The sequence below is a fragment of the Hippocampus comes genome, unplaced genomic scaffold (assembly GCF_001891065.2).
Source record: "Hippocampus comes isolate QL1 unplaced genomic scaffold, H_comes_QL1_v1.1 scaffold156, whole genome shotgun sequence".
NCBI classification, from domain to species: domain Eukaryota; kingdom Metazoa; phylum Chordata; class Actinopteri; order Syngnathiformes; family Syngnathidae; genus Hippocampus; species Hippocampus comes.
The window spans coordinates 5,855,739-5,883,466 of record NW_017805744.1 but is presented as its reverse complement, the minus strand read 5'-3'; the positions used below and the strand labels follow the sequence as shown (position 1 = coordinate 5,883,466).

At 41.5% G+C, this 27,728-nt stretch overlaps 1 protein-coding gene across 3 annotated transcripts; it reads right to left on the bottom strand.

Moving 5' to 3' along the window:
* Positions 1-6,011: 6,011 nt before the first annotated feature.
* On the bottom strand, positions 6,012-27,721 carry stag2b (STAG2 cohesin complex component b). Of its 3 annotated transcripts, none has more exons than XM_019883945.1 (34): positions 27,522-27,721; positions 25,734-25,860; positions 25,565-25,646; positions 23,748-23,891; positions 23,555-23,651; positions 23,322-23,398; positions 22,960-23,164; positions 22,338-22,489; positions 21,284-21,357; positions 21,065-21,188; positions 19,152-19,250; positions 18,895-18,974; positions 18,596-18,703; positions 17,940-18,051; positions 17,740-17,857; positions 17,542-17,645; positions 16,994-17,086; positions 16,826-16,915; positions 16,150-16,353; positions 15,013-15,083; positions 14,818-14,905; positions 14,621-14,701; positions 14,449-14,541; positions 14,144-14,318; positions 12,869-13,008; positions 12,625-12,726; positions 12,365-12,513; positions 12,052-12,180; positions 11,632-11,861; positions 10,927-11,149; positions 10,058-10,165; positions 9,832-9,958; positions 8,347-8,424; positions 6,012-7,782 (listed from the first exon to the last, which is right to left on the bottom strand). In XM_019883945.1, exons 2-34 carry the CDS (start codon positions 25,775-25,777, stop codon positions 7,759-7,761), a joined length of 3,825 nt encoding a protein of 1,274 aa, XP_019739504.1. In that variant the 5' UTR covers positions 25,778-25,860; positions 27,522-27,721; the 3' UTR covers positions 6,012-7,758. The 3 variants fall into 3 exon arrangements, with proteins under 3 accessions (XP_019739504.1, XP_019739506.1, XP_019739505.1); XM_019883947.1 differs by having other exon boundaries at positions 11,635-11,861; positions 27,522-27,720; XM_019883946.1 differs by lacking the exon at positions 27,522-27,721 and adding an exon at positions 27,365-27,386.
* Between the last annotated feature and the right edge of the window lie 7 nt (positions 27,722-27,728).

Sequence of the window (27,728 nt, the reverse complement as noted above, 5' to 3'; positions counted from 1 at the left end):
CGGCGCTTGACCAAGGAATGACCATCAGATGTGTGACGAGAGAGGGACTGGTACCCCCTGCAACGCTCATGCAGTTCCCTCCGGTACTCCTCTGAGGGAGGAACAGTAAAAGAGGATGTGCAGCAGAATAGATGTCAGCCCCAGAAGTGATCAAATCGGCGTGAGCCCTGTACGGCGTTTGTGTGCAGAGCCAGAAAGTCAGCCTGAGTGGCTAAGCTTCGCTTACAGCTGGTCTATTTGAGAGCTCGCAAAAGTTCCCTTCAGTAAGGGAAGCCATTTGGAAAATTATCATTGGGTGGCAGCGGGTCCGCGGCCTTCGTGTGATGTCCTCTCGGCCAAGTCCCCATGCGATGGGCGCCAGCTTGGATGGGTGAGGTTGATTCTGCCCATCCTCAGAGCGCCTGTGCCTAATTATAGTTCGAATGTTCATGAGTAGCGGCGTTGATTTCTCATCATGTATCCCTAGTTGCGCAGATACGGAAGTTCGTTGCTTGTACATTCATTGACCAGTTGGTGTGATTAAACAGCGTGGTTATTAAATGCTACATCCATCAGTGATTATCCGGTGGAATCGTGAAGGCAGCTCTTTTTATGAGGGTAAGGTAATATACAGGTAGCATGATCAAATTAGCAGTGGTAGCTTCATCCAAGGTAAGCAGGGCTGCAAGTTCTACACTGGTTCACAGGTTATTTATTACTTGATAGAGAAGTGCTCGGAGTGGAGTTCAAATGCTCTAAATATTTTCAAGCGGAAGGAGCTCTGCCTCTGCAAGTACAGCAGAAGAAAGCAGGCCGCCAATGTAACACTTGCTGTCGAAAGAGATGAAAAAGGAGACAGCCATTCACCAGAGGGCAAACATCTGCGAAATGCCGATCGGTGATCGTCAGACGAGTAAAATCGGGAGCCACCACTGGTCCAGCACTTATGTGGGGCAGAATGAGGGCTGGCTCACTGTATGTGACCGATCATCCCCATAAAAGAAGCTAGCTTAAGCATGACAAGAAATATGATCAATTCTTGATATTTGGGGTGTTTTGATGAAAGCCTCTCACGGGTAAGTGAAGACACCTGGGGTCTGTTTTAACTTGAAAAAAGAAAAAGCACAATCAGTAACGCTGAAAGCATTTTCAGACTTTTTCAGAGGTTCGCGTGAACAGCGAGGTAGAGCATGCAAACTCCACACAAAAAGGGCGGAGTCCAGATTCTAACTCGAACCCTCAGAACTAGAAGGCAGATGTGCTAACCACTCTTCTGTCATGCTGCGTGATGCAAATAACTCAAAGGACTTGTTTCACTTGTTGTGTCACCAAACTGCCATCAGTGTCCCTGGACACATTTTCGACATTGTTAACCCAGTTTGCGAGATCACAGAAGTTTGCCGTTTCCTGCTCTGTGATCAAGCGCCACATTGCTCGCACCCGACACACACGACACAGGTGACAAATGAACAAGTCTCCAAACTATTTTAAGGGGAGGTTTATTTTGCGCTCGCTCTCAATCGAGCAACATCTTTCATTGTGACCTCTGTCGCAGCTCCACTCCTAGCGCTGATTTTTCCTTTCCCTCCCTCCTGTCCATGCCACCCAGTCTCGGAGTGAAAACCAGTACCCACTCTGATGTTGTAGTGTGAGACCTCAGAGTGTTACTTACCAGTTCAAAGCGAATATGAGGCCCAAAAATGCCCCTGGGTCACAAATGTGTTTTTTGAGGCAAAATGTTACAAGTAAATGTTATGAGGAAATACTTCAGCTCCAGGTGCTGGGATCGGGGTCATGGGTGAAAGGTGAGGGGTCACACACTGCCCCCTCAGGCCCGCATGAACCATGACCTCACGAGACAGATGAATTGTGTGCTAACAAGGACCAGCTCTCCCTTTACTGTGCCTGCACTCTCTCGTCTTGTCTTTGGCTCGGGCTAATTCCACGCCGCCCTTCCCTCCTCTGCAGAGGAGTTATACCTGCTTGAACCTTTAAAGTACCTCACCATCTTTCCCCTCCCTTGGATTTATAATCATCATCATCATCATAACACAGTCAAACTTGGTACAGCAGCACCCTTGCATCGTCTAACCCCTGTCTACTAGCGCATGCCATAGTTTAGAATAGATTGAATGAATCCGTATTGGGAAGGGGGATCACTCTTGGCCAGCCATTGAAGTGCTCTCGTTCTAATGAGGCGAGCCTACCTCATCGCTGGCTCACAGTCACACACAAGTGAAAAGCTAATCACTGGCACGCGCGCGGCCAGCACAGAGAGACATTGCACGAACACACATCTGCACCTTGGTCCATTACACACACACACCGTAGAGCCAATTAAAGAGACGAGTCTTATTAGCGGCGGTGTCCCGGCTCTCGTTAATCATTGGGGTTTCCTGGCAGGGGCTTAGTGACACTCTTGAGTTCTTCGTCATCTTTATGGGACTTGTCTCATCACTCCTTATAAGACACTCATCCAAACTTCAGTGAGACTCATGATTTAGCAGAGCAGCTTGGCCCGGCAATGCATTCAGTCATCCACGGGTCACCTTTGAATAAGCTTTGTTGGATTAAGGAATAGGGAAGTGTCGAAGTGTGGGTCACACGCGGCGCGCGCGCACACAACGCGGGCACCATTTCAACTGTAAAATGACTATAGTGGTTCTCCTTTCTGCATGAGAAGCCATTATAATCCTCGGCGCTCAAGCTCAGACCCGGTGGGACGAGGGAAAGTGGCGCGACAACAATAATGTGACGCGAGGCGAGAAGCTGAAGAGAATCCGATTCCAGGGTAAATATCCTTCTAGTCCCCACTGAAAAGTGCTCTTGTTTTCTCGCCTGGTGAGGCCGAATGGCCCGCTTGGACCTTTGGACCACCTGCAGCTCCGCTGATGACAGATTCCCTCCACACACTTGGACCATCTCGGGCCTCAGCGCTAATCCTACCGCTTGTGTCCTCTAAGGTCAATAGCCCTATCACTCGTGCACACCTTTAGCTGCGTTGACGCCTGCGTGTCAGTTCACAGCAAACCAACGGCGCACAATTTGGAAGTTCCCACGGCGCTCTTATTCATTATCTCTAACCTGTTCTGGCCTGTCTCGTCATTGAAGGGCATTGATCCTTTGCTCACTTTACAGTCACATTAACACTGCTTCCTCCCCCTAATCCAAAACACATTCCTTCACTTTATTTGCTCAACACATATTTTACTGTATCGTTGCAGTCAAGGGTCGCTGTGCCAGAAGCTGTCTGGTGGTTGCACTGTTGTGGTGCCCTTAAGAGTAGGGAACACACATACACACACACACACACACACACACACACACACACACACACACACACACACACACACACACACACGGATTTTGAATGGATTGGGGTTTTTTTTCAATGTGAGAGACCCCACACACAATGAGGACAATATCAAGGGTGTTCTTACCGCTCTTATAGTGTGTGGCGTGCTCGAGATAACCAAGACAGCACACCACACACAAAGACCTCTCCACAGAAAAGTGAGTGCCTCCTCCCCCAAACCACATCTGTTGTAATTCCAAGACTGCCACCGGGCATCCGGATTGTTGGAAAAACCAAAAGAAGTAGAAATGGTAGTACTTTTGTCGAAGAAACACAAGAGGCTAGGCTAACTGTTAGCTTATTTGGTAACGAGATTGTGACATTTAACTCTTCTCATTGTCATTTTTATTGTGGTGAATGATTTTGCTGAATTTTTCTGAGCAGATCTGGGAGCAGAACCCCCCCCCCAAAAAAAAAACAAAAAAAACACCACCACCACAGGCTAATCGTTCAGGATAATTCTTCAAGTATCCGATAAGTGGGTGCTTGCTCGATTGTTGGTATGTGTTTACCCAATGCGCTGAAGTATTTCACTGCAGCCCACTCATAACCTCAAAATTGCCGATGTCAGGACCGCTATAAACGGCGGACACAGTGGACAAAAGATTGCGCATTGTTCATATCTTGGTAGCGTGGTTAAGTGGTGGTGAGCACAACTGCTGTGTGCACCCATCAACTGTAACAAAGAAAGAGACTTTCAACAGCTTTCCGAGAGTCACATGTTTGATTTGTTTGGCTTAGTTTTTCTACCTGATGCCCTTCCTGATGCAACCAAGAAATTTTTATCCATGTTCGGGTCAGGCAGTGGCAGGAATCCAACGCCGACTGCCTGTAGCACTAAACTGTCAGTGCAAATATACATGTAATAATCCTAAAAATAAGAATTGCACGTGTAAAAATAGAGAGGATAGAAATACCTTATTGACGTGACACACTTTTGAAGTGCAATTAGTTGTGTTTATGTGTGTTTCCGAGTTCTAATCTGGAGCAGGTGCTGGTGAATGATTTTCTAGGATCAGCTGCTTTGCCTTTACAAGCAGATTACCACAGGTGCTCTCATTAATGATTTATTCACTGAATTCAACATGTTCTGGGTTTATCTTCACGGAGACACGTCAGTCTCAGGCTGTGTGTTCAGAAGTCCTTGAGAGTTGACCCACCCAACCCCACCCCCTGTACTGTACATAAAAGAAGAGGTTGTGTTTAACATACAGCATGTGCATTTTACGTTTTCATAAAGTACTGTTTTGATCTGGCGACTTTTCCTCTGTTAATTCATGTGTGTGAAACATGTATGCCAGTCCTCCTTGACCCTCTTGAGGTCTTAACGTGGCCTGTGCTGATAGGCCTGTAGAGGGCCAGGGGTTATCAGGAGTAAAGGGAAGCCACTCAAGAGGCTCAGATTTAGGTCTGCAGCAATGTTACTACTCAACCCAACACATACACATAAAATGTTGTAGGATCGAGTAAGAGAAAGTGAAACTTGATTTACTGCAACAGCAATGTGGACAAAGGGAGTCTTTCGGCTTTCAGGAAACTGGCTTGACAGTTTCAGCTGCTTGCAGAACTGGTTTCCTGATTGCAAAAATTCCTATCACAAAGGAGTGATAAAGATGAGGCTTTTTTCCGCATATGATTCTGATAGCAGATACTTTTCATGCAGAATGTCAGGAGTGACACCGTAAAAATCAGCCACTGTTGTCAATAATGCAGCACTTGCAGAATAAGACATTTTTCTGTCAATTATTTTTCAGGGAATTAAATGTAAACTTCCACAAACACGCTGTACACAACAACGATTTATGTATATAAATATGTACACACTGTACATACATATATTGTTCATACTTAGTACTATTGATGTTTGTTTTTATTATTGTGCTTGCAGCTTATCATTGGTAGACGGCAAAGCATCATAATGTGTTTTTTGTTTCCTTATTCTCATCTAAAAAGACGACCAAAATATAAGCCTCTCAGTATGATACAAACAGCACAACAAAAGACAACAACAATATGAGCCGAGTAAATAGCACACAGTCTACCATAACAGAGCAATATTGTTTCTAGGATGGAACAATGTGAACAATTCAAAATACCAAGTGACATCGTTTGCGAAAATAGCACTTCAGTAGCATTTTAGTGACGTTGGGTGACTACAACTTGGTCTACGTTGCCCCCTGGCGTCTGCAAAGTGAACCACAACGGGGTGTCGGCATGAGGGCTCGAGCAAGCGTTCTGCACTGCCAAATCCAAAATATTTCACCTTCTGGTCACATTTTGAGTATGCGCTTTTTTTCTTTCGTTTTTATAAATTTGGTACATGAGCGTCTTGTAAATTATACAGACAGGATAGTGTACTATCTTGTCTGTATAATTCAATCATTCATTCCTTTTCTCATTTTTTTAGTTAGATGGCCATCGGTATGAATACCACATTACTCATTATGGGTATATTCCATGTTCTAAATTTATACGTGATGAGAATGTTCTGGAAGAGATTATGTTGATCGGGATTTTGAGTGGTTGTATACATATAAAAAAAAATCTATTATCTTTTGTTTCACTCTTGGTCAGAAACAAATCCATTGAATTCAAAATTGTAACAGCCTATATCATTCATGGTTCGTAGCTTAAGGTAAGGGGGAGTAAATGGAGTAAATATCTATCACAGTAGAAATTGTGTGTTGATTTTTATTCAAAAGTTACTGTCTCCAGACAAGTACAAATCAGAAAACAGAGTGACTGAAAGAGGATGGGAGAATAGTAGACAACTCAGGGTGTAGGCAAGAGTGCAGAACACAAAATAGCCAAAAAAGAAAAAAAATTGAATATATATACACAATATCTAATAAGGATTTATACCAATGTAGTGGTAAGCAACAAATAATAAACAGTACATTTTCCTTAAAAGAATTTTCTTTTTACTTACATAAATTAATTAGGCAAAACACACATAGACTGCTCATCTACTTGATCACATTGATACATTTGACCATCTCATGTTTCATGTTCTAAGAAGCCAATTATCCACCCTTTAAACATGACCAATCTGCTGACATGGAAGATTAGCGTGAGAGAAGAAGCATGTTTAAGGCTTTAGCATGGAATGACTACAAAAACAAACTCAGTAGACAAAACAGTTCATTAAAAGTCATGTGTGACAAATATAAGTCAAAATCTAAGCTTTGTCTAGCTGCCACATCACTGCTGAATAGCTTGCGTTCAGTAATTTCTGAAAGAGGACCTCCCGGTTATTAACATTTGAAGTCTCTTTGAAGTATTTTCGTGACAGGACTCGAGCGGAGAAACTCTTAAAGCTGAATTTCATTCGTTTTATCCAAACTAATTTACACGTTAGGAAAGAAGGTAAAAACCCGAAGACATTATCAAGACAAAAGGAAGAAAATAAAATCAAAATGTAAAAAATACAAATCTAAAAATCTTTCTCGCTGCATGGACTGACATGTGTTAAATTTTTCAGTTTCTTACACACTTTCATTTGTGAATGAAGATTGAAAATAAGAAAAACAAAGCACATATATAAAAATCAGCACCAATTCATATGTTGCTTTTTTTTTTATTTAAAATGTAGAGATACCCATTTTGACATGATGCTGCTAGATTGGAAAGAAAACAAAACAAACTATTTCATTGGACCAGGCTACTTGTGGTTCAAGGGAACAATTCTCTTAGCAGATGGCGGGAAAGGAGTGGTCCAAATCTTGGGGTAAGAGCCAAGACTTACGTACTACTGGACTGTGGGACGCTTCACAGCATAAACAAGGATTGAGACTGATTCTATATGACATCTCACAATCTTAACCACCAGTGGTTATCAGGACCTCAAAGCGGGAAGATGAACTTAAGAGAGAGGAGGGCAATGAAAGTACAAGAACAGAAAGACCTCCATCCACTTGGCTAACACGGTACAGGCAAGCTACTACAGTCTGTTTATAAATTACTACATCACACCTGGTAACTTACTACAAATGTAAAATGGGTTAGACAAAAAAAAAACAAAACAACAACAGCAAAAAAAAAAAAAACTATGTTTCTTAAGTTAAAACACACCAATCCATCCTGCTGGGAGAGAAATGAAAAAAAAAAAGAGGGAAAACGCTATTATGGGTTTTTCTTCAGACATATATCGTCTTTGATAGGTTTGGAAGTGGCCTGTTTCACTATTCTGGAACAGGAAGATCTTAACCAAGATTATAAAAGTATATATTTGAAGTCCTCTCTGAGCAAGCAACACTGAGTGTGGGTCATCATTGGTCCACATGAAGTACAAGCCAAAACTTTTTTTTTTTTTTTAATTTTTGCTTTTTCTTACAGAAAACACACTTATTTTCGCATCTAAAATTCTCTTTAAATACAAAGCTCCTCTTCTCGTATCCCAGCTTCAACATAATTTGGATATTAGTTTAAAACATAGACACTCCCAGGACCTAGAAGGGGAAAAAAAAAATCTTCACTCAGATGACACGTCCAAAATTTATGAAAGGCTGATGCACGCATGCACAAGCACGCGCACACACACACACACACACACACACACACACACACACACACACACACAAGCGCGCAAGAGCAGCTAAATTATTTTTGTACAAAATGTTACTGAATTTCCCAGAGAACATACTGTCGCTACAGTGGTAAGAGTGGCAAAAAGTAATCTGTGGCACAATGTTTCTCAACAAATTTCAAAGGAAACCCGTTTATGAGAAATGCGAATGATGAATCATTTGGAGTGGACACAAGACACTCATGAACATTGTTCAGGGCTGAGCGTCTGCTGTCTGACCTGGATTTCAAGGCCAAGGTGAAAGGAATTTGGCTAAGGTGCACACAGCTCAGATGGCTGAACCCATACAAAGACGGGTCATAAGTTTCATGTCAGTAACTCCAATGGACCATGGATGACACAGCCAAGCTTTATGTTTGAGCGGGGGGGGGGGCACTTGGTTGTCAACATGCAAACACCACACATGTAAGCAGCAACTCGGTCTTACCGACTCATCCATGATAGAGGCAGGGTCAAAGTAGTCCGGCTTCAGCTCAGACCTTTCACGTCGATTTTTAGATGGCGGCTAGACGAGAGGAGGAAAGTGTGTTGAAAAGTGACTCAAGAGAGAGGGGGTTAAAAAAAACAAAAGAAAAAAATCAGAGGTCACTCAGGTTGGTTTATCTATTTTAATAGGAGAAATCGGTGGAATGGCTTACTGTAAGTACTTGTGAAATCAACTTGACGTTTGGTATGCAGTTGAGACATATGTTTCCGATTACATTTAGTTCTGGTTTTACAGTCATCATGCATGGTTTTGTGGAGCGGGTGTAAATTGTCAACTAAATTGGTCATGATGTTGCAATGCACTGTCAACACAATGTTTCATTAAACAAGACACAGAGGCCCTTTTACACGCAGCCAAAACCAAGCTTTTGATGATTACAGTTCTTTTCTTTGTGCATTTGGAAACGACATTGAAAAATCAGCACAAGATGGTCTGTAATAGTTGTTGTAGGCCTAACAAATAAGTCTTCTCTGACTGACTGGATCCTCAAAGTCAACAAGAGCTCTGAGGATTTTAGTAAACCTCACATGTCGTCTGGGTCAAAGAAAGATGTCTGCTGGAAGGAGCGGTGATGAAATAAATTGAATGGTTATGTTGGGGGAAACAGCTGCCAAAGGAAAATGGGCAACTGTACGTTATTTTGGATCCTCAGATTTGAGTGTTAAAATGCGACATTAAAATTTAAGAGCACATGAGGATAAATTCAACCAGATGATGGGAAAAAAAAAACAGTACTTATATTGCCCAATCACCTCCACTGCAGTGACCTCGAAGGCCCGTTGCAGGCGCTTTGTGATGGCGCTGCAAATCAACAAAGTCTAGGAATGTAACAACAATTAAGACCATAACAGCTACTTCATGCAATTATTTTCTCAACCATCTTCTTTCAAAAGTACCATTAGAAATTATGGATGTACAATATCCAAATGTCCTAATACCATACTATTGAGATATCAACCTCATGATACGATAATTATCACGATACTGTGGTGAGGTTTGTGATATAAAAAGAGCTCACGTTCGTGTATAAAAACTCACAATATTGCTTTTTTTAAAAAAGTGCTCGATACTATATTGTGTTTTTGTTCATCATAACAGCAGTGACTAAGAACGAGGCATGGGCAGTCATTTTATTCCTTTTGGCTCAGTGGTTTATCATGGTCTATACTCAGTATAGACCATGATTAGTCTATTCTTCACTCAGATGACATGCCGAGTTCTCCTGAAGCAGGCCAATTTTAGTCAGGATTTTGACGGAGATGTGTTGCTTTTAAACTTGTAACCTGACAATGATGATATTGTGGCAATTTTAATATTGAGCCTCACAAAAGCACAATGTAAATGCTACATTTGTAGCTCGATATAATCTTTGCTACTCATAAATAAGGAGCGTGCAATAAATGATGAATGGTAAATGCTTCTCACCAGGTCGATGTCCATTGTATCAAAGTCCATGCCTTCATTCAGGTCATCCATACGACCCTCAGATGACATCATCACATCCTCCACAATCGGCTCTTCATCTTCCTCCATGAGGCCAGTGCCACGACGTCTGCGTGAATGTACCAATATGCATTTATTAAAAGGTTTTAGGCTTTTTAGAGACATTATATCACCTCAACGTCACCGTCCCACTGGGTGAATATCTTACATAGCATGCTGCAAATTGGTCCTGAGCTTGGCGTAGTTCATAGCTCTTTCTTGCTGCTGACGAGCCTCTTCTTGCTGTCTCTGGGCAAGCATCCACGTCACCTGGGAACTAGACAAGTTACATTAATTAGCCATTACTGTTCACCAACGAGCTAGAAATACTGTTTTGTTGTCTCACTGGCCGGCTATCAAAAAAACATCAACATCAATCACTGTCACTATAAGACCACCTGGTAGGCTGCACACTCAAATTCTAATCCCAGTCTCACACGATAGGCACTCAACTGAAGAATGAGTCTTGGTCCAAACGAACACTCATTAAAGTACACAGACTGTAAATATTAGGAATCAAAGGAGCCATCCAAGTGTTGAAACTGAAACTTAGCAGTGAAATGTTACGAAAGACAAGTGTAAATTACAGCACAAAACTAAGAGTCAATGTGTACGAAAGCTTAAATTCCATTCATTCTTTGTGGCTTCCGTTCTCGCCGAAATTTCGAAATCTCCGAGATATGGCGAGGCCATGAGAATGCGAGGAGAGGGGTGTTACTGTTACTGTTACTAGTGTTAGTGCCTCAACATGGCTACGATCGTGAAAGCAAAACAACAAACTCAAACGCGTGTTCGTTCAATGTTGTCAACTAATATCCAAATTAATTTTAGTCATTTTTCCTCAATTTTCCGGAAGACTTTTAATGAAAATTTGAAAATCTGGAATCCCGGGAAAATCCGGAGGACTTTCATCACTGAACAATTAAAAAGTCATAACTAAAAAGAAATACGAATTGACTTCAATCCAAGTGGAATTAATAGTGAGAGAATTTCAATGACTCCAATGAAGCAGACAGTGAAGTCTATAGATTTCCGTACTTGTAATCCATGGGAGTCTGATGATGCTGAGATGCCTGTTGGTGGTGTTGTTGTGGGTGTTGGTGGGGCGGAGGCTGGTCGTGAGGGAGGGCGTAGACACCCATGTAGCTGTCATCACGACCCCGTTTCGGGTCTCGCATGGCAGTGGAGGTGAGGTGGGGCGATGGCAACATGACTGGGGTTTGAATGCCTTGCGGCCACACCTCGCTGCTACTGCTTTCCTCTGGAAGGAAAGAAAAAGACACAAATGGAACATGAACACCGGTTCCATCCGAGTTACATAGACTACACTTTGCACAGATGGCTTGTGGTTTTTGTAAACAATTCAATCAAAATTCCTGTGATGACAGCAACTTGATCCAAACTCCACTACAGTCACCACCTTGGGTGATCCAGTACTGAATTGCGTTTTCTCGTTGTTGATGAAATGATGTGGAAATTGTGGTCATTAGTAGGCTTCTACCATCTGCTGTTTTATCCCTTTGCCCATCGACTCGACTGCGAGAGCCAAGATGCTTGGAACGCATTGAAAACGTTGGAAGACATTCTTGCTTTTCTGGGCTTCAACTGTACTATTGCAGCCACATATTAATCCATGCCACTCTCATGGCTAACGGGATTGTTTATAGGTGGTAGTGTAACAGAAAAGTGAGACTTGTTCTGAGTGTTAAACAATGCAGAGAAATCAGATTGCCAAATGCTCGCCACCTTCTGGCAGCTTCCGCTTTGCTGCAGAAGTTCCAGTTGTAGTAGCAGGAGCCTTGGTCTTTTTCGACCGAATGGAGGAGCCTCTGCTGGAGTAGCCACTCATCACCGACATCGTGTCGTCATCACCGCCAGCCTGTAGGGAATTCCTGTATGAAATGAGAGGGAGCCAGCAGTCCTCTCGCTGCAGTGCCATCTGGAACGTCATGAAACGCTCCAAGTACATGTGGCTGTGGAGAAATAGAAAAGTGACAGAGATTAGTGAAACAAACATACGCTGCCACCCCAAAAAAAAAAAAAAAAAAACAAATACTCCAAAGAAGGCAGGTTTTGAATGAAGAATTAAGTCATTTTTTAATTTTGTCACAAACACCTGTTGAACTGAGCCTCCCTTCGCAGCACAACAGAAATTAAACTTACACAGTCCTCTTGTCTTGTTTCATCAGCTTAGAGGAGAATTCGCTGAGGATATCTAAGAAAGCCAAGTTGAGGGGAGGGCCTCCTTCTCCCTGGGGACTTGGATCTTTAAAAGAAAACTCTATTCCATCCCTAGGAAACAAGCAAATGTGGACAAGAAGAAAAGGAAGCATTGAGGTGGGAAGAGGGAGTGTTTCATTGGCTTTAAATGCATTAAATCTTACATCGAAGCTTTCGATTTAATTGCTTATATTATTGATGTGGTGTTTGCAAGTTGGAATGTCCAAGGTGAACAAACATGAAAGAAAAGTCGTACTTGTGCAGCATGGCAATGGCATCTCTGGTTTTCACTTGGTCAAGGCCAAAGGTTAGAGAAAATCGACGGGCCAACTCTTTGATTCCACAGAAAGCAGAGGAGGAGCGATCAAACCCATGACCCAGTTCTGACAGCATCTCGTTGAAAAGCTAACAGACACAGAGAGGAAACATTTGTATTAACAATTGCAATATGGCTCAAACAAATTGGAAGCTCCTGAATGCGTGGATGAAAGAAACTGAGCAAAACTCAACACTGACCTGCTGAAGGCTGAGGATGAGGGTTTTGGCGCATTGAATCTTGTCAATTTGCCGCGTCTTACTCATTGTTTCCTTTATGATGTCGCCATAATCATTGTAATACTGTAGAAATAAAGAGGGGGCGGGGGGGAAACACATAGTTAGTTGCAGAGGTAGTTTTGGATGTGGTGATCTTGCTTCAAAGAATGTGGATTGGAGAGAAAATCATCGTGAAATAAATTATGATTAGAAAAAACAAACTAACCCTCATGTACTGTTTGAAAATGTCAGCTCCGGTTTTCATTTCGACCACACAGTAGATGATCAGTTTACAATAGCCAGCCAGGAGGTTTCTCCTCTTGTGTAATGCTTCAATTTTCACTGCCTCGTCGTCCTGTTGGCCATCTAAAGACAGAAAACAACCCAACAACATGATCTTTTTTTCTGCAAAACTCAAAGACTAGTTAACACATCGTAAAGTAATCCCTTTTTCGGTTACTATCATCTATATAGGCCAAAGGCTGAAGCAAAATCATGTCAATTACAACGATCAATTTCTTTGAAATGATAAGTAGATTTAGCAGGACGGGGTTTGTTTTTCTGTTGTGGCAAAATCATTTATTTTTGCCTTTGAGGTCATGACCACTCTTTTCAGGCGTTCCAGAAATTAATGGCAAAGAGATGAAACTGAGGGAGGTCAGAGTGACCTTGGCCTTTTCAAAATCTAATCAGGTCTTCCCTGATTCTTTGTAGAAATTCCTTGAAGGCAGTCATACATATCACTTTCACAAGAATAGGATGTAAACAGAAGTTAAAACAAAATGCCCCTGGCCATGGCTGCTGCCAGCTCATGAAAAGGCATGGAAAAACTATAGGCCATGTGACTTCGACCTTTGCTAAGGCCCGTTTGAACTTTTGACGAGATTGGTCTAAAAACACTACAAAAGCTGCAAGCAATTTAAAAGCAGGAGTGCAGTGTATATGTGCTCTAGTCAAAATAGGCCTTTCCAAATGCACTCACGTATTTCCACACCGCTTCTGTGTGAATATTCGTTTTCTGAAGCAATAGCACTACCAAAGGCAATGCAAATTTTAAATTTCAATACAACATTGACTTATCATTCTTGAGGAGGGATATTTTAAAAAACAAATAATGTTTTGTACTTAAATACACAATGTGTGTAATTCTTTTTTGCGTGTGTTTAGTTTTATAGTAAATGCCAACTGCTTACAGCTTAAAGGACGCTGAGTGATGACAGAATCACTTATGCTACGCAAGCAACATGGCGCATTCAGGGTACTTTCTCCACGTTGGGAACTTGTAAACGTCCCGCACTGTTCTGCATAATAATCATTTTTATTCTATGACGTTTTAAAGATCGAGAGATCTAGTCATACAAGCTGATAGGTAAGCTCCTCCTCGTCATTGGAACCATGGCACGTATGCACGGCAGCGAACTGAAATCATACAAATTCAAACAATGCCCAACCCTAGTTCTCAACACACCCATCAGAGTAGCGGATACATATTTGCTTGTACCTGTGCTATTGGTGTCATCATCCTGGTCTATGAAAACATGATTTAGGATGAAGGAAAGCAGTTCAGACTGAAGCGAGTCCTCGGGGGAATAAACCAAGGGCTCCAGGTGTTCTCTGCCACCAGCCACCATTTGGTGGCTGAAGATGAGCAGGAGGTCACAAAGGATGGTGAATGCCTGCAGTGGAATGAAAAGGGAAAAGTAGTAATAACCTGTATACTCTCCTGCATAACAATATAGGAGGAGTCCTAAAATATTACAATGAGTCACAGGATTTCTCATTGCTTAAGTACAAGGTACTTTTTACCTGTTCTTTAACAGCTGTATTGACATTCGTGAGGTATCGTTGACACATCATACAGAAGGCCCTCATCTGTTTCCTCAAGGTAACCATGTCCTCCTGAAAGGTCAGACAGCGATTTGAGCGGCACAGCCATGCTTCACAGAAGTACGCTGAAGTTGAGCGAGTCGGCCCTCACCTTTCGGGAGCTGCCTTCAGATAACTTGGCCAGCTGCCACAGGATGACATAGTGGGTGCACTGCAGTGAATGGATGACTATCTGCTCAAAAAAGAGATGAACATTAAAATTGCAAATGCTGATAAGAGTGGGCTTAATTTTAAGAACATGACCGTCAATGCATTCAATCAATTTATTTGAAAGTGTTTTTAAATAACCTGCTCGGGCATATCGCCATTCTCTATCCCTGTATTGAGCAACTTAAAGTTGCTGGTGAACAGATCCCATCCAGAGAGATCGTGTGCACTGCAAGACATACAAATAATCAAGTTAAAAGAAGACACTTCTCACTTACATTCATCATCATGGACAGACATGAGAAAGAGCAGCCTACAAATAGAAGAAATTCATACTTGTGAAAAGCTGTGATCCTTTTTAGAGTTGACAAAACCTGATAAGCATCGTCTTCATCAGTTTCTTCACCCTGGAAAGAGACATTCAGTTCAATGAACAATACTTGTGATGGGCTTGGCAAAACGAATGCATTGGCGAGTTCCATATGGCGAGTTCATAACAGTGAAGCCTTGTCTTGGTGTGCGTATCGATTAAAGAAACAGTCTTGTGACCGATTTGCCCACTGTATCGCTCATCACAACCTGTCACCGTGCCTCAAAACTCTTAAGTGAATCAGGGTTGTGACAACGGGTTGCGTCTCTGCCAAAAGAATCACACATCTTTTGAAGCACAATTCTTCCCTTCAAGCCAGTGTGCAAAGGAACCCGAAAGAAGGAGAAAGGATTGAAGCAAGGACTGTGACCTCATAATGGCAATAAGATATCTGTTCGATTGGTTTTATTGGGCTATTTCATTTATTAATATCATGCTTCCATGTACTCCTTTTGTATAGTGTCCCCTGGTGTTCAGACTAAGTCACGACATAACTAAAATGCCTTGTGTGACATCTGACATTTTAAGTGAAATGTGTGGCCATATAGGAAGAAGATGCAGTTGGATGTTCAATATGTCAGTAAAAAGCATTACATTTGAGTAAAAGTTATGCAATGGTAAAGAAAAAAATGCTTTGTGTTATCCGAACAATTTCTGACTGAAATAAAAGTAATTCTTCACAATTGCAAGATGTAATGACATTATGAAGTATCAAATATCGGTGCTCAGTCTTGGTTAGTACTCAAATCTAAGTACTTCCACTCATATTTGGTCTGAAAAAAGTGGTATCAGCACGTCCCAACCTAAAATGATTCCAAAAGTACACAATGTAAGAAATTCTGCATGAACTGCAGCATTTTGGGTGACATGGCACAATTAACCCATTAATTAACATTCAATTACTACTTAAGATGAGCATGTAAAAGGAAAATACTAAAAGCAAGAACCTTTCTTAAACAAAAAAAAAAAAAAAAAAAAAAAAAAAAGAAAGAGAGAGAGAGAGAGAGAGAGAGAGAGAGAGAGAGAGAGAGAGAGAGAGAGAGAGAATAATCAAGTATGCTTATCAGGAAGAGGGCTTACAAAAAGTCAACTTTGACTCATACCTCTTGGAGAAAATCCTCCAGTAGCCTGTTGAACTTGTCCACCAGCTCATCCAGCAGCTGGGAGCGGGCAATGTCGACCCTGTTAAATATTGTGAACTCTTCATTGCACAGGGCATGGTACGTCTTAGAGCATGTCTCCAAAACTTCAGTGTCTGTGTGCTTCTCCACAATTTCCTTGATTTGGCGGAGCAGGGCTTCAAGGTGCTGCAGTAAACAGATAACACAGTCAACAAAGTCCAAAATGTGGGATGGAAAATGCGCACTGATGAATTGGTAATATTTATACTGTGCAAAAACAACACATCTGGAGGTACTTTTTCGATTATTCAAGGTCAACTTACAACACAATAATGTAAATAAATCCAAGTAGGAATCCCATAAAAATAACAAACTGCAAAAAAATGGAGTATGTAGATCAAGTATCGTAAAAACATTTTTAGGTGACTAGTGGAGACAGTCAATACCAACGAATTGCGGAAGTGTGTGCAAGAAAGCTCTGGATCATATGTAATGAAATGCATAATATCATATAATAATACAACACAACACAGAACATTTAGGCATACAACCATCCACCTGTTCGGATGAGCTCGGCATGTATGGCATGCATGGGTGGTGTATTACTCGTATTATAATTCATTAAATCAATATAATCTAAGAAGAACATTTGGCTGACCTTTTCCAGACGTCCTGTGGTGTAAATTTCCAGGTCAAAGAACTGAGGGAGCTGCAACAGGTTGGTCACCTTCTCTGCATCCACAGCATACTGTCAACAGGGCAAACATTCAATTTAGCTATTTTCTGAAGAACATGCACAAGACCAAGTATCAACGTAATGACACACCTTGGCCAATAGAGGGGGCAAAGACACAGCAAAGAGCTCTGTCATTCTGGTTCTGTCATCAAGCTGAGTCTTCTTTTCTTTGGCTGTCATCACCTGAATGCAAGTCAAATACCTTTGTGCTGTCACAATTCATGATTAATGAAAAATACACTAGCGACTAGAAATACATGGTCAAGAAAACCGCAACAATTCATGGTAATTCCTTGAATTGTTTAGGCATTAGACAGAGGAAGCCGGTTCCAGCAAATAGTCAACAGTTTCCAGGGTTGTTCCAATATATTGATGACTGTTAACAACATTATGATTACCTTACAAGGGCTGAGAAAAATACTTACTGGTACTATATTTCGCTGTGGATCTGGATTAGCAAATTAATATCTTTTGTTTTGTTTGAACTTGATGCTGATAAACCCTGAAAGGGTGTTGAACAGTTGTTGCTTGATTCAATTTGTGGAGAGAACAAAACCTTTGTTGTAGGCTCTAAACTGATCATGCTCCATCCAAAAACCATCAAGAAAAAGGACTACAATCCCATAAATGCAACTTACACGCTTCCCCGTGCCTCTTCCCACAGGGGGGTGACATTCAGCAGCCTGGCGCACAGTGCACAGCATGATTTCAATCAAAGCCGTCTCTTGTCTATCTGTAAGAGCTACAAGTCAAGAAGAAAAAAAGTCCTGGTTAGTAAATACATGCATTTGCTTTAAGCCACTTGTCAGTGGCACGTGATGAGGTCTTTGTCATACCTTCCTCTCCTGTGAATGGGTCATCTAATAGTAAGCTGATCGTACAGTCCCAGTCCTTCAGTAACTCCGGACCACAATCCCAGAGAGAGTCCACCAAGTAGGCTGCATGTTCATGGAGCTAAAAAGTTTTTCACACAGCATGGGTGAAGAACTTGATAGTTTGCATGCAATCAATGAAGACACACTGAAAATGTATGTACCTCACTCTCCAGGAAGAAGAACACAGTGGTCTTGATGAGGTTGGCATTTGGACTTTGTCTGCCTCTCCTTTTAGGGGCACCTTCCTCCTCTGGTTCCCTCTGGCTAAACAATCTTTGAAAACAGAGTGGTTTGGCAACTCACTAACACAACATTCTCTATTTGAGCATTAAATGTAATCACGCATAGAAGCAACAAGGGTCTCTCAAAAAGTAGCATACAGGGGTTGCTGGCGTCGATGTTTGGATTTTGTAAATTGTTCCGCTAGACACACAATGTCGGTGAACCTGCCACATTTTGTTTTTTGTAGTGTCATGTCACGGGTTGTGATACGCAAATTCAAAACAAAGAATCCACAAGTGTAAAATCTACTTTTTGAACATTGTAACCTGTACTGGCAATACCCACTGACGAAATTGGCAAATAACAGTACTATGACAGAACACTAAACCCTTTAAACTTCACTGCAATCCAAATTCGGTTATTAGGAGAGAGTTACAAGCCCCTCATGTAAACCCAGTATATAAAATAAAATAAATTCCGTGTATCCTGGTAGGTAAGACACAAAACCTGAGCCGAGCGTAAAGACAGACGGCAAATGTAGAACGTCAGCTTGTCAGTGAAACGCTCGATTCTGTTTAAATCACGTCTGACGTACTTTTTGTAGAGGAATTCTCCTGCTGCAACAGCAACCGGCCTGTGTGCTGAGTAGACCAGATGATAGACACTCTCGCAATCCTCAGGGGTCAGTACCTCATCTGTACTACTGCAGAAACAAACAAAAAAGGAGCCATTCAAGTAAAAGGTACAAGCAAAATTGTTACAAGTTACTCCATGTCCTGGATGTAGTACTTTGTGTGCGTGTGCGTACAAAGGGTTTACAACAAGGAGAAGATTTTTTTTCCATTGATAAATGGTAAAAGAGGTTCAAAACTGGGATGACCATTTAGAACTTACTTCAAAACTAAAGTGAGCAACTTAATTGCTTGTACTGCAACGTCATACTCCTTATCGAGGGTCATGGAGACAATGCGGTCCTGGGAAAAATGAAAGGGAAGAAAAACGTAACATGTTTTTCAGTACAAATGAAGCAATTGAGAGAAAAAAAAAAGTTTTATCAGTTGTGTCAGACATATTAATGGCCACCGAGCTTGATAAATATGTAGTAAGTAGTGTAATTGTGGTGTTTAAGCTGTCCAGCAGGTGGCACTGACCTTAAAGCGACTGGTGAAGAGTTCCAGCCTTGCATTAAGCTCTCTGTTGTAGTACAGACCCTGTAGAGCTGTCAAACACTTCAGTCGTACCTCACCTTGCTAAAAAATAAATAATTTGGAAACATTCAAATGTTGTATTACAATTAAGCGATTCGGTAACCACCCACACACACCCAACACACACATTTGCATCAAAGAAGTGAAATATCGTAGGAAGCTTGATGAAACGTTTGAAAAAAAATCTTTTAATTGAAACACTAGGAAACATCTAATCAAGATGTTTAGATTTTTGTTTTATAAATGAATGATAAAGTTTTCAACCATGTATTTGAATTACAGAGTAGGAATGGGATGTTAAATAGGCCTTAATACAGCCTTTTTGGACGTTTTGTTGTTTTTGTTTTTGCAATGCACTTTGCATTTACATTGTGTGTCACAGTTTCAGCTTTAAGGTGCAGCTCACAGACGCAGTGAAACAGTGAATTTGAGAGCTGAACATTTGAAGATTCTTCAACCAACTCTACGGTGTCGATTAGTTTCAATTTCATCATTAAATACGATGACAAGGAGAGAAAACGGTCAACCATTTACTGTGTGTAAGCGGTGCTTGAAACATCTCCCGGACGTTGAACAAAAGAAGCAAAATGACCAAGCCTCCCCTGTGTTTGAATCCTTATCCTAATTGCTTGCTGGACTTCAACAGGTCACACCAGCAAAACAAGAGTCTATTGAGAATGCTAAGGAGCACACCTCCATTGCCACTTCATAGAAACGTGAGAAAATAACCCATGCAGTGGGAGCAATAATAGCTTAACATTTGCAGCCCTTTTTTATGTGCTTGAAAACGTGTGGTTTGGTCACTAACGAGGACATTTCAGCCATGTTTTAATTCCCAACCTAATGCTGCATGCAGTCATACCGAAATCAAACTGAGCGTTTCTGGTGGCGTGTTTCCATAGTAGTCAATGCAGTTTGCTGCATGGCGGGTGGCGCAGATTAACCGAAAATGTTGCTTCTTTGTCCATTTCGCCGGGGCTTGCAAATTTGAACTTTTGGCATTGTCGCATCGACACCAGCCAATCGACATCTCAAATGTAGTTACTATGTCGCACGCAGCGCAAGCAGGAACAGAGTGTACTGACTTGTTGATAACTGATAACTATTGAACGGTCAGACAAGATAGCAGCCAGCAGCCACAATAACACAGCCAGATTGACTTTCGCTGTTCGAATGTATTTATTTATTTATGTTGGAGGAGGAGCAAGCCCTCCTCTTCTCCACAGGAAGCAACCCTGTGCAGTTCCCCAGCGAAAAAAAGCACGCGAGACATACAGGGTGCTGCAAAATTTCATGTTCGGTCTGAACCTACAGTACTATAAGTGTAGCAGTTGGATAAAGCGCGGGTCAATTGGTGATGCCTGCAGAGAGGTTTGCAGGCAAGACCAATCAAACCAGTGTTGTTTTTTTTCTACACGTTTATGCTTTGTTTTACATGTTTGATATTACTGTATTGTCATGTGGAATAAAATTAGTCAAGGAATAAGAGGCAGTTTACAATTCAAAAGAGTTGTGTTCAATGGTCAACTTGAAATAAGTTATAATTATTCAATACACCACAATACGCAAATAAATATCAATGTTGTACCAAACTGTCGCCCAAAATCCAGGGTGGGGACCGTAGAGTGGGCTACCTGTACCATGCGTTTTACATTTGGAAGAACATTGGGCATCGGTAAAGATTTTTATTTCCGGGGGTGAAATTTGATTTTAACACAGGTATCCCAGGCAGGAGTCCAAAATAAAGAAATATTTGATTTGACTAAAACATTAAGGAGATAGTACCTTCATGCAGCAAAGGAAAGAATGTGCTGTCAAAATTTTTGAAGCAAAGGTAAATTTCTTAACTATCCTACCTTATCGTGCATGGTCCATCCCACATACTTTAGATAACTGTCATTAAGGAAGGCATCACTGTAGAGCTTCATCCAAACTCCAATTTCTTCTATACAGATGGCTCTTATTTCTGCTATTGAATCACTGGTGAAACATCATGATTATTGGTTAAAAGACAATACAACAACTCTGTCTTACACAGCAGCCCAAAAAAAAAAGTTTAATTCATGGTCACATACCGATAACGATGTACAAAGACTCCTTTAAATATTGCATTCATCATGTTTTCAATCTCATCCTGGTTTTCTTGGAGCTGAAATGGAAACAAAGTTAATTACTCGATATTGCCTGAAATTTTTTTGGGGGAAAAAAAAACATCATCATGCAAGAGTTCTGTGCCGGAAAGGGTAAGATTTTCTTGGTATACATTATGTTTGCGTTGAGCTGATATGACTTGCCAAAAGTTGTCTAAACTGTCCAAAGGAAATTCTCCCATAAATTTTGTGGAATGATGCTGTAGTCTTGTCAGTTATTTCAGTGACCATTGTGGGATTTTCCTTCCTTTATCAAAAGTGCACGATCATATTGTGGCAGCCAAATAATTCACTAGGCTGTATTAAGGCAATACACTGTACTGTCAAGGCAAATGGGAGGCAGGTGGGACCTGCTGTGACATAACCCAGTTAACAGTAGATGCTTGTTGAATAAAACTAGAAGTGAACTTTAAAACGTTTCGACGAAACATGAATTCTGTAGCAAAATAAAGTGATTCATTTAAACTGATTAACTGATGCACCGTGTCCAAGACACAAATGGGTAAAATAACTATGGCAAATACTGCATTTTTACTGTAACCGTGCTTCCTACTTCAATCCTTGTCATTAATTTAAGGGGGGGGGGGGGTACAATCCGAACACAGACTTTGACACGTGGTGAAAGTTGTTACGTTATCACAACGTTAAAAGGAAACTAGCTAAATAAATAGAGCTGCAGAACTCTTAACACTAACCCAGAGGACATATTATTCCCTATGCTTTCTATTTAAAAAAATAAATAAATAAAATACAAACACACCCATCCATTTGGCAAACAATAACAGAAGGCCAAATGACAATAATGTGTACAATTGTTGGCATACATCGAATGACAAGTTGCTGTTGCTCAACAGTCTCCAGTAAAAATAATCTGGCATTTGGCTGGTCATACCCTTTCTTTTCATCCCAAATTAATTGCTAATTGAAAATGAACTCCAATTTTGCAAAATTAGATTGATATAAATGAAAGTGACCATACCTCTTTACGTTTCTGCAAGAGCAGCTCCAGTCTGTCATTGGCCCTTTTGGCCACCATCTTATTCCTCTCTGCCTCATATTGTCGTTGGGTGTTGTCCATGTTAATGCTCAAATTTAGAGCTACATTCACCAGGGCTGTCATCAGCTTCATTGCTGTTTAGAAAGATACAGCGCCAATATGGGTGATTTTCATAAATCAAGTATTATAGTTTCCGGACTACAAACCATATCTGATTAAAAGCCGCAACAGCTACATTTAGCCATAAAAACTAATTTGTACATACATTAGTCACTTTTTATTGATGGCTGATGAATAATTCAGAAAGAGGGCAGACTCTGGACGGTTGCATTCCTCCAATGTGACGTGTTCTGTAATTTCGCTGGTCAAATGTGACGAGACTTTGGATAAATCTATTGACGGCTTGAAGCTCACCAATAAAAATTCATAAACAAACCGTGCCACATTAAAAGCCTCGGGGTTCAAAGCGTGGGAAAAAAGTAGTGGCTTATAGTCTGGAAAATACGGTAATGCTCTTCACTGGTCAACTCGAGGCAATTCAAGATTAGTTATTACGGTGAAAACTCCAACCCTTCTATTCAATTTCAAACAGTAACAATCTTACCTGCCAGTGTAGATGTGTGTCTGAAGGCTCTGACTTGAGAGTCTGATAGTCCGGTGAGAAGGGAGATAACTGTGTCCATCATATATTCATCATAGATGATACTGTATTGACACTGCCGCACAAGGACCGAAATGAATTCACAAAAACTTGACTTGAACTTCTTCCACAGGGGCCCCGCTATAGTAAGAGGGTAATCTCCACTGTCCTACAGAGGAAAAGAGAAGGCTTATTAGCAAGAGGTGCTACTCCATGTGTCCTTAATCACGTGCCATGAAGTAGTATGTGCAAAAAGCAATGATTCTAAGAAAATCTCAAACATCAACACAATCTACATTACACAGGAAAGGGTCAAATTGAATTACCTCATCAAATTCCTCTGTCATTCGTCTGATAATTTCTGAGTTCTGCATGTTGCGGAACATCTCTCCACTAACAACACCTGATCGATTCAGGGAAAAAAAGAATTGCATTATCAACAGCAACATGGGGTCAGTAAAACTATTTAAAAAGTCAAATTAACTGGTCAATTTAAAAATTAAGTAACCGTCTTAGTAGGGCTGGGCGAATCGCAAGAAAATAACATTTAGTAACATACCTTTACACCCTGAGCACTGGATGAAGAAGTTGATGAGATCAAGCAGCGCAACATCTCTGTCATGTTTGTAAGACTCAATCCACTCATCAACAACCGACTGTAAAGGGCAATACACATGTTTAAAGAAACATGAGAAAAGTGTTGGGATTTTTTAATATGACAACATAGGTGTTTGTGATATAACATATCCCACCTGCATTGCACTCCGCCCCAACTTCACCACCTCAAACAGCATCATGTTTTCCATGCCATTCTCCTGGTGGTGGCCATTTATCCGACCTGCCCCCTTTCCCCCCTTGCTTTTGTCTCCTGCTGGTTTCTTGCCTTTCTTTCCACCCTGAAAGAAAGCCAATAACATGAGGGAAACATGAAAAACGCATTCCTACAACTGTCTGTTCAACAATTCAGTCTGTTCTGTCAAAATCCGAGATAGTGCAATATTTACAAAAGAAAGGGTATTCTAGTTGTGCCGTTTTTTGCACCTTTGTCTATTTTTGACATCCATCCATTCATCCATCTTCTATAGCACTTTGAGCCTACCCCAGCTAACTTGGGGTAAACGGGTTGCTAATTTTTGCCATCAACATGTTTAGAGTACGCAGAATTAATGCTGCAATGTTGCAGTTATGTGTTGGTCAAAGCCAGGGTCACAATGAACAGATACAACAAAACGCTTCTCATAATCGCACTGTTCACCCAGTATGTGGATTTGCACAGCAGGTCCGATTGACTAAAATGTAAAAACAAAATATGATTCAGTTACTATGTCAGTAACATGTCAGAAAATAAGGGGCGTATTTTCCCCATCTAAATGCAGCTGTTTGCAAATGTCCTATAATTATTACTCATGTTTACATAGTTTTGTATTCCAATTACAATTAAACCAAATTACCAAATGGAATGACATTTCATTTGGGTTTAAAGGGGTGAAACAAAATGCCTTCCTGTAGCCAATGTTGTACTATATATTTAAGTATAAGTATAATAGGGCGGCACGGCGGCTGACTGGTTAGGACGTCTGCCTCACAGTGCAGAGGCCTTGATTTAGTATTTGGCTCCGGCCTCCCCGTCCCTGTGTGGCTTTTCTCCGGGTACTCCGGTTTTCTCCCACATTCCAAAAACATGCATGGTAGGTTGAGTGGGCACTCTAAATTGTCCATCGGTGTGACTGTGGGTTTGAACGGTTGTTCGCCTATGTGTGCCCTGAGATTGGCTGGCAAACAGTTCAGGGTGTATCCCACCTCCAGCCTGAAGACAGCTGGGAAAGGCTCTAGCATGCCCGCGAACCCTTGTGAGGATAAGAGGCTCAGAAAATGGATGGATGGATGGATGGATGGATAAGTAAAATACAACTTTGTAGAAGGAATATGAGTGCTTCAAGTAACATTCAGGTTTTCAACTGCAGTTTCTCTACCTGAGTACTGGATGGCACCCACATAACCTTGAAGAAATCTGAAATGATGTCATATCTTGGTGCTCTGCTACACCGTAAATGCGTAAATAAATAAATATTGCAGTAATCAAACTTGTAAGTCAACAAGTCCAGACACCAACCGTCGCTCATTCTGAAACACTTAGTGGCGTTGACCCTCTGCGGGTGTTGATGCTCGTTCCAAAGGAAGGCAAAGCCAATCCATGTGCATTGAACAAAAGCCACAGAAACGCTTTTCATGAGGCCGACTTATCTTGGCAATGCCAAAACTTGTGCTATCAATACAGAGCATTCGCCCTTGCTTTTTCCCCCTAACGTTTTTGTGCCGCCGATCAACAGAACACAGCGACACTGCACAGACGTGTCACATGATGTAGCGACTCGGTTCCCAGAGTGCATTGCGTGGCGCAATACATTTAATCAACAAAGTTTTTACTACGTTAATCCTTGTCATATACGTGTGTTTCTGTTACCGCTAACTGAATGTAATATTTAGAGGATAACATTTGTCGCTTTTTTTTCTTTTCTCTTAAAAATTGTTAGTTACAAGAGAAGGAAACCAATACTGCTTAACATACCTTTCCTTTCGCTGAATTTGAAGTCCTCCCATCTGGATCTTCTGAAAAGTCTGTGTCTGAAGAAAATTGTGTGTCTGTATCCCTAGAGATGGAAAAATAAATGATAAAATGAACATTTGGGCCGATATAAAGCAAACTAACAGAGCCAAAAATTACAAGGCGGACTTACTGAGCGTAGGGGAAGTCTCCTGGTATTTCTGGTGCTGCTATCATTTCTCTAACATCTTCTGGATAACTTCCACTTTATTACTGGCTTGTAACACTCAGAAAATACAAGACGGAAGCTTGCATGAAATCTAAAGGTATAAAATAAGAGAAGTACCACTTAGACAAACAAACTGATGAAAACAGATTTTTCTTGCTTCACATGGTAACGGTGGGCGGTACAGATGCTATTGTGGCGCTCAGCACTCAAAGCATTGGTTCCCTTTTCCTCGTCCTCCTTGCTTTTCAATTATTGGAGTATCTTCCTCACTGGCCATATATGGACGTGCTCTGCCCCCCCCGCGAGTACTTCAACCAATCAGAACACGTTACCAACATCAACAAGATACTGCAGGCCACAACTACTGCTTTACTGTACTGTATGGAAAAGTGGCACATACATGCATGCGTTTCGGGAGAGTAACTTTTCAAAGGCAATCACCGACTTGCCAATTGCAAAATAAACGATATAAATACACACTTTACCCGATGCTAATAAATCACATCGTACATCCTACAACAGACAATGAATTATCCGTCATTACAGTACTAGGGCCGATTAATAAACGAGGGATAATACAAGAGGAGGCCTGTCGCTGCTTACAATAGGTAGTATTTGCCACGATAATGCAGGTAACATATCTATCTACCGGAAACTACGACGATATCAATCACACCTCAACACAGGTGCTTCGTTTGTAATGTAACATGGCATTGTTCGTTAAAACCATTCTTCTTTGCCATTTGAAGACATGTGGCCGTTTCGCGAGTTAATACGTAAATATTAGGTGATGACAAGATGACGGGATTCAATGGGTGTTGACTGAAAAAGTGGCGCCAAATCGCTCAGTGAATCTCATAAACTTGCCACAATGAAGCTCGGGGAGAAGATCTTGGCTAGCAAAGAGCCGTAAAGCTCCAAACTGAGGAATTCCAGAGTCAACGCAGCAGCACACACGCCTCCGTTCCCTCCAACGGAGCCGACGCGACCACGCTCTTCGTCGGTTCCTGTCAAAATTGACACCGGTGCGCGGGTGTTGCTAGCGGCGCTAGCAACCGTGAATTTCGGAGACTTCAAGAGTGGAAATGCACAAACAAGTGCACTATACCTAAGCGTAAAAGTATGATTTGGATTTCGGCAACGGGTCAGCGTTTGTTGCCGCTATCTTAGGACGACCATAATAACACAACAACGCAAGCTCGACGGTGCCATCACATGCTAATATGAGCGAGAAGAAACTGGCGTGAGAAGCGAGCGCATTCAATGACCGTTTTATAAACGACTCTTATCCCATGCTCAGCTTTAATACCATAAACACTGATAATTAAGGGAAAATTCACGAGCACGAGAAACTACGAATGGTCAACCATGCTAACCGTACGTGCTAACGTTCCCTAAAAAAAAAACATCACGTCCTTGCGTCCTCCATCTTGCCTCGGGAGTTCCAGTACCGAATTGCATAAGCAACAAACATTGTTTACAATTATTGTGAAGTGCAACCAAGTCCATCGAAACAACAAAATACTTCGTTGCGTTTCGAGAGTTCTATTTTACGTCATTTTGGTAAGAATCGTGTGCGTTAGCTCGCTACCAACCAGGGCGCAGCTAGCCTCTCACAGCGGAGCTAGCGAGGCGACTTGGCTGAGGCAGACATCCGCGCTCTAGGCTCAACTAGCCTCGCTAGCAAGCGGCTAGCAAAATACAAATCAACTAAGTTGCATATAGCTTTCCGCCATTTTACAGCTAACTTACCTTGCTGAGAAATAATAGTCCCAGCTGATTCCTAACTTGTACTTCTTCGACAAGCCTCAGGACGAATCTCACACTTAATTTAGTAAAAAAAAAAAAAAAAAGTTTAAAAGTCGCGGTCAGAGGCGGTTTCGGACGTTCTCTCGCCCGCTTGCTCCGTAGTTCAATTTGTTGTTTCGACGACCTGGGAGGAGGAAATCCTTGTACAGA

Excerpts from the sequence above, each read along its gene's own strand:
- stag2b (XM_019883945.1), bottom strand. The coding sequence starts at position 25,777 with ATGATAGCAGCACCAGAAATACCAGGAGACTTCCCCTACGCTCA. Across the intron at positions 19,251-21,064 it reads GATGGACCATGCACGATAAG|CAAGGTGAGGTACGACTGAA; the intron begins GTAGGATAGTTA and ends TTTATTTTTTAG. Across the intron at positions 16,916-16,993 it reads TGCCCCCTCTATTGGCCAAG|TATGCTGTGGATGCAGAGAA; the intron begins GTGTGTCATTAC and ends CCCTGTTGACAG.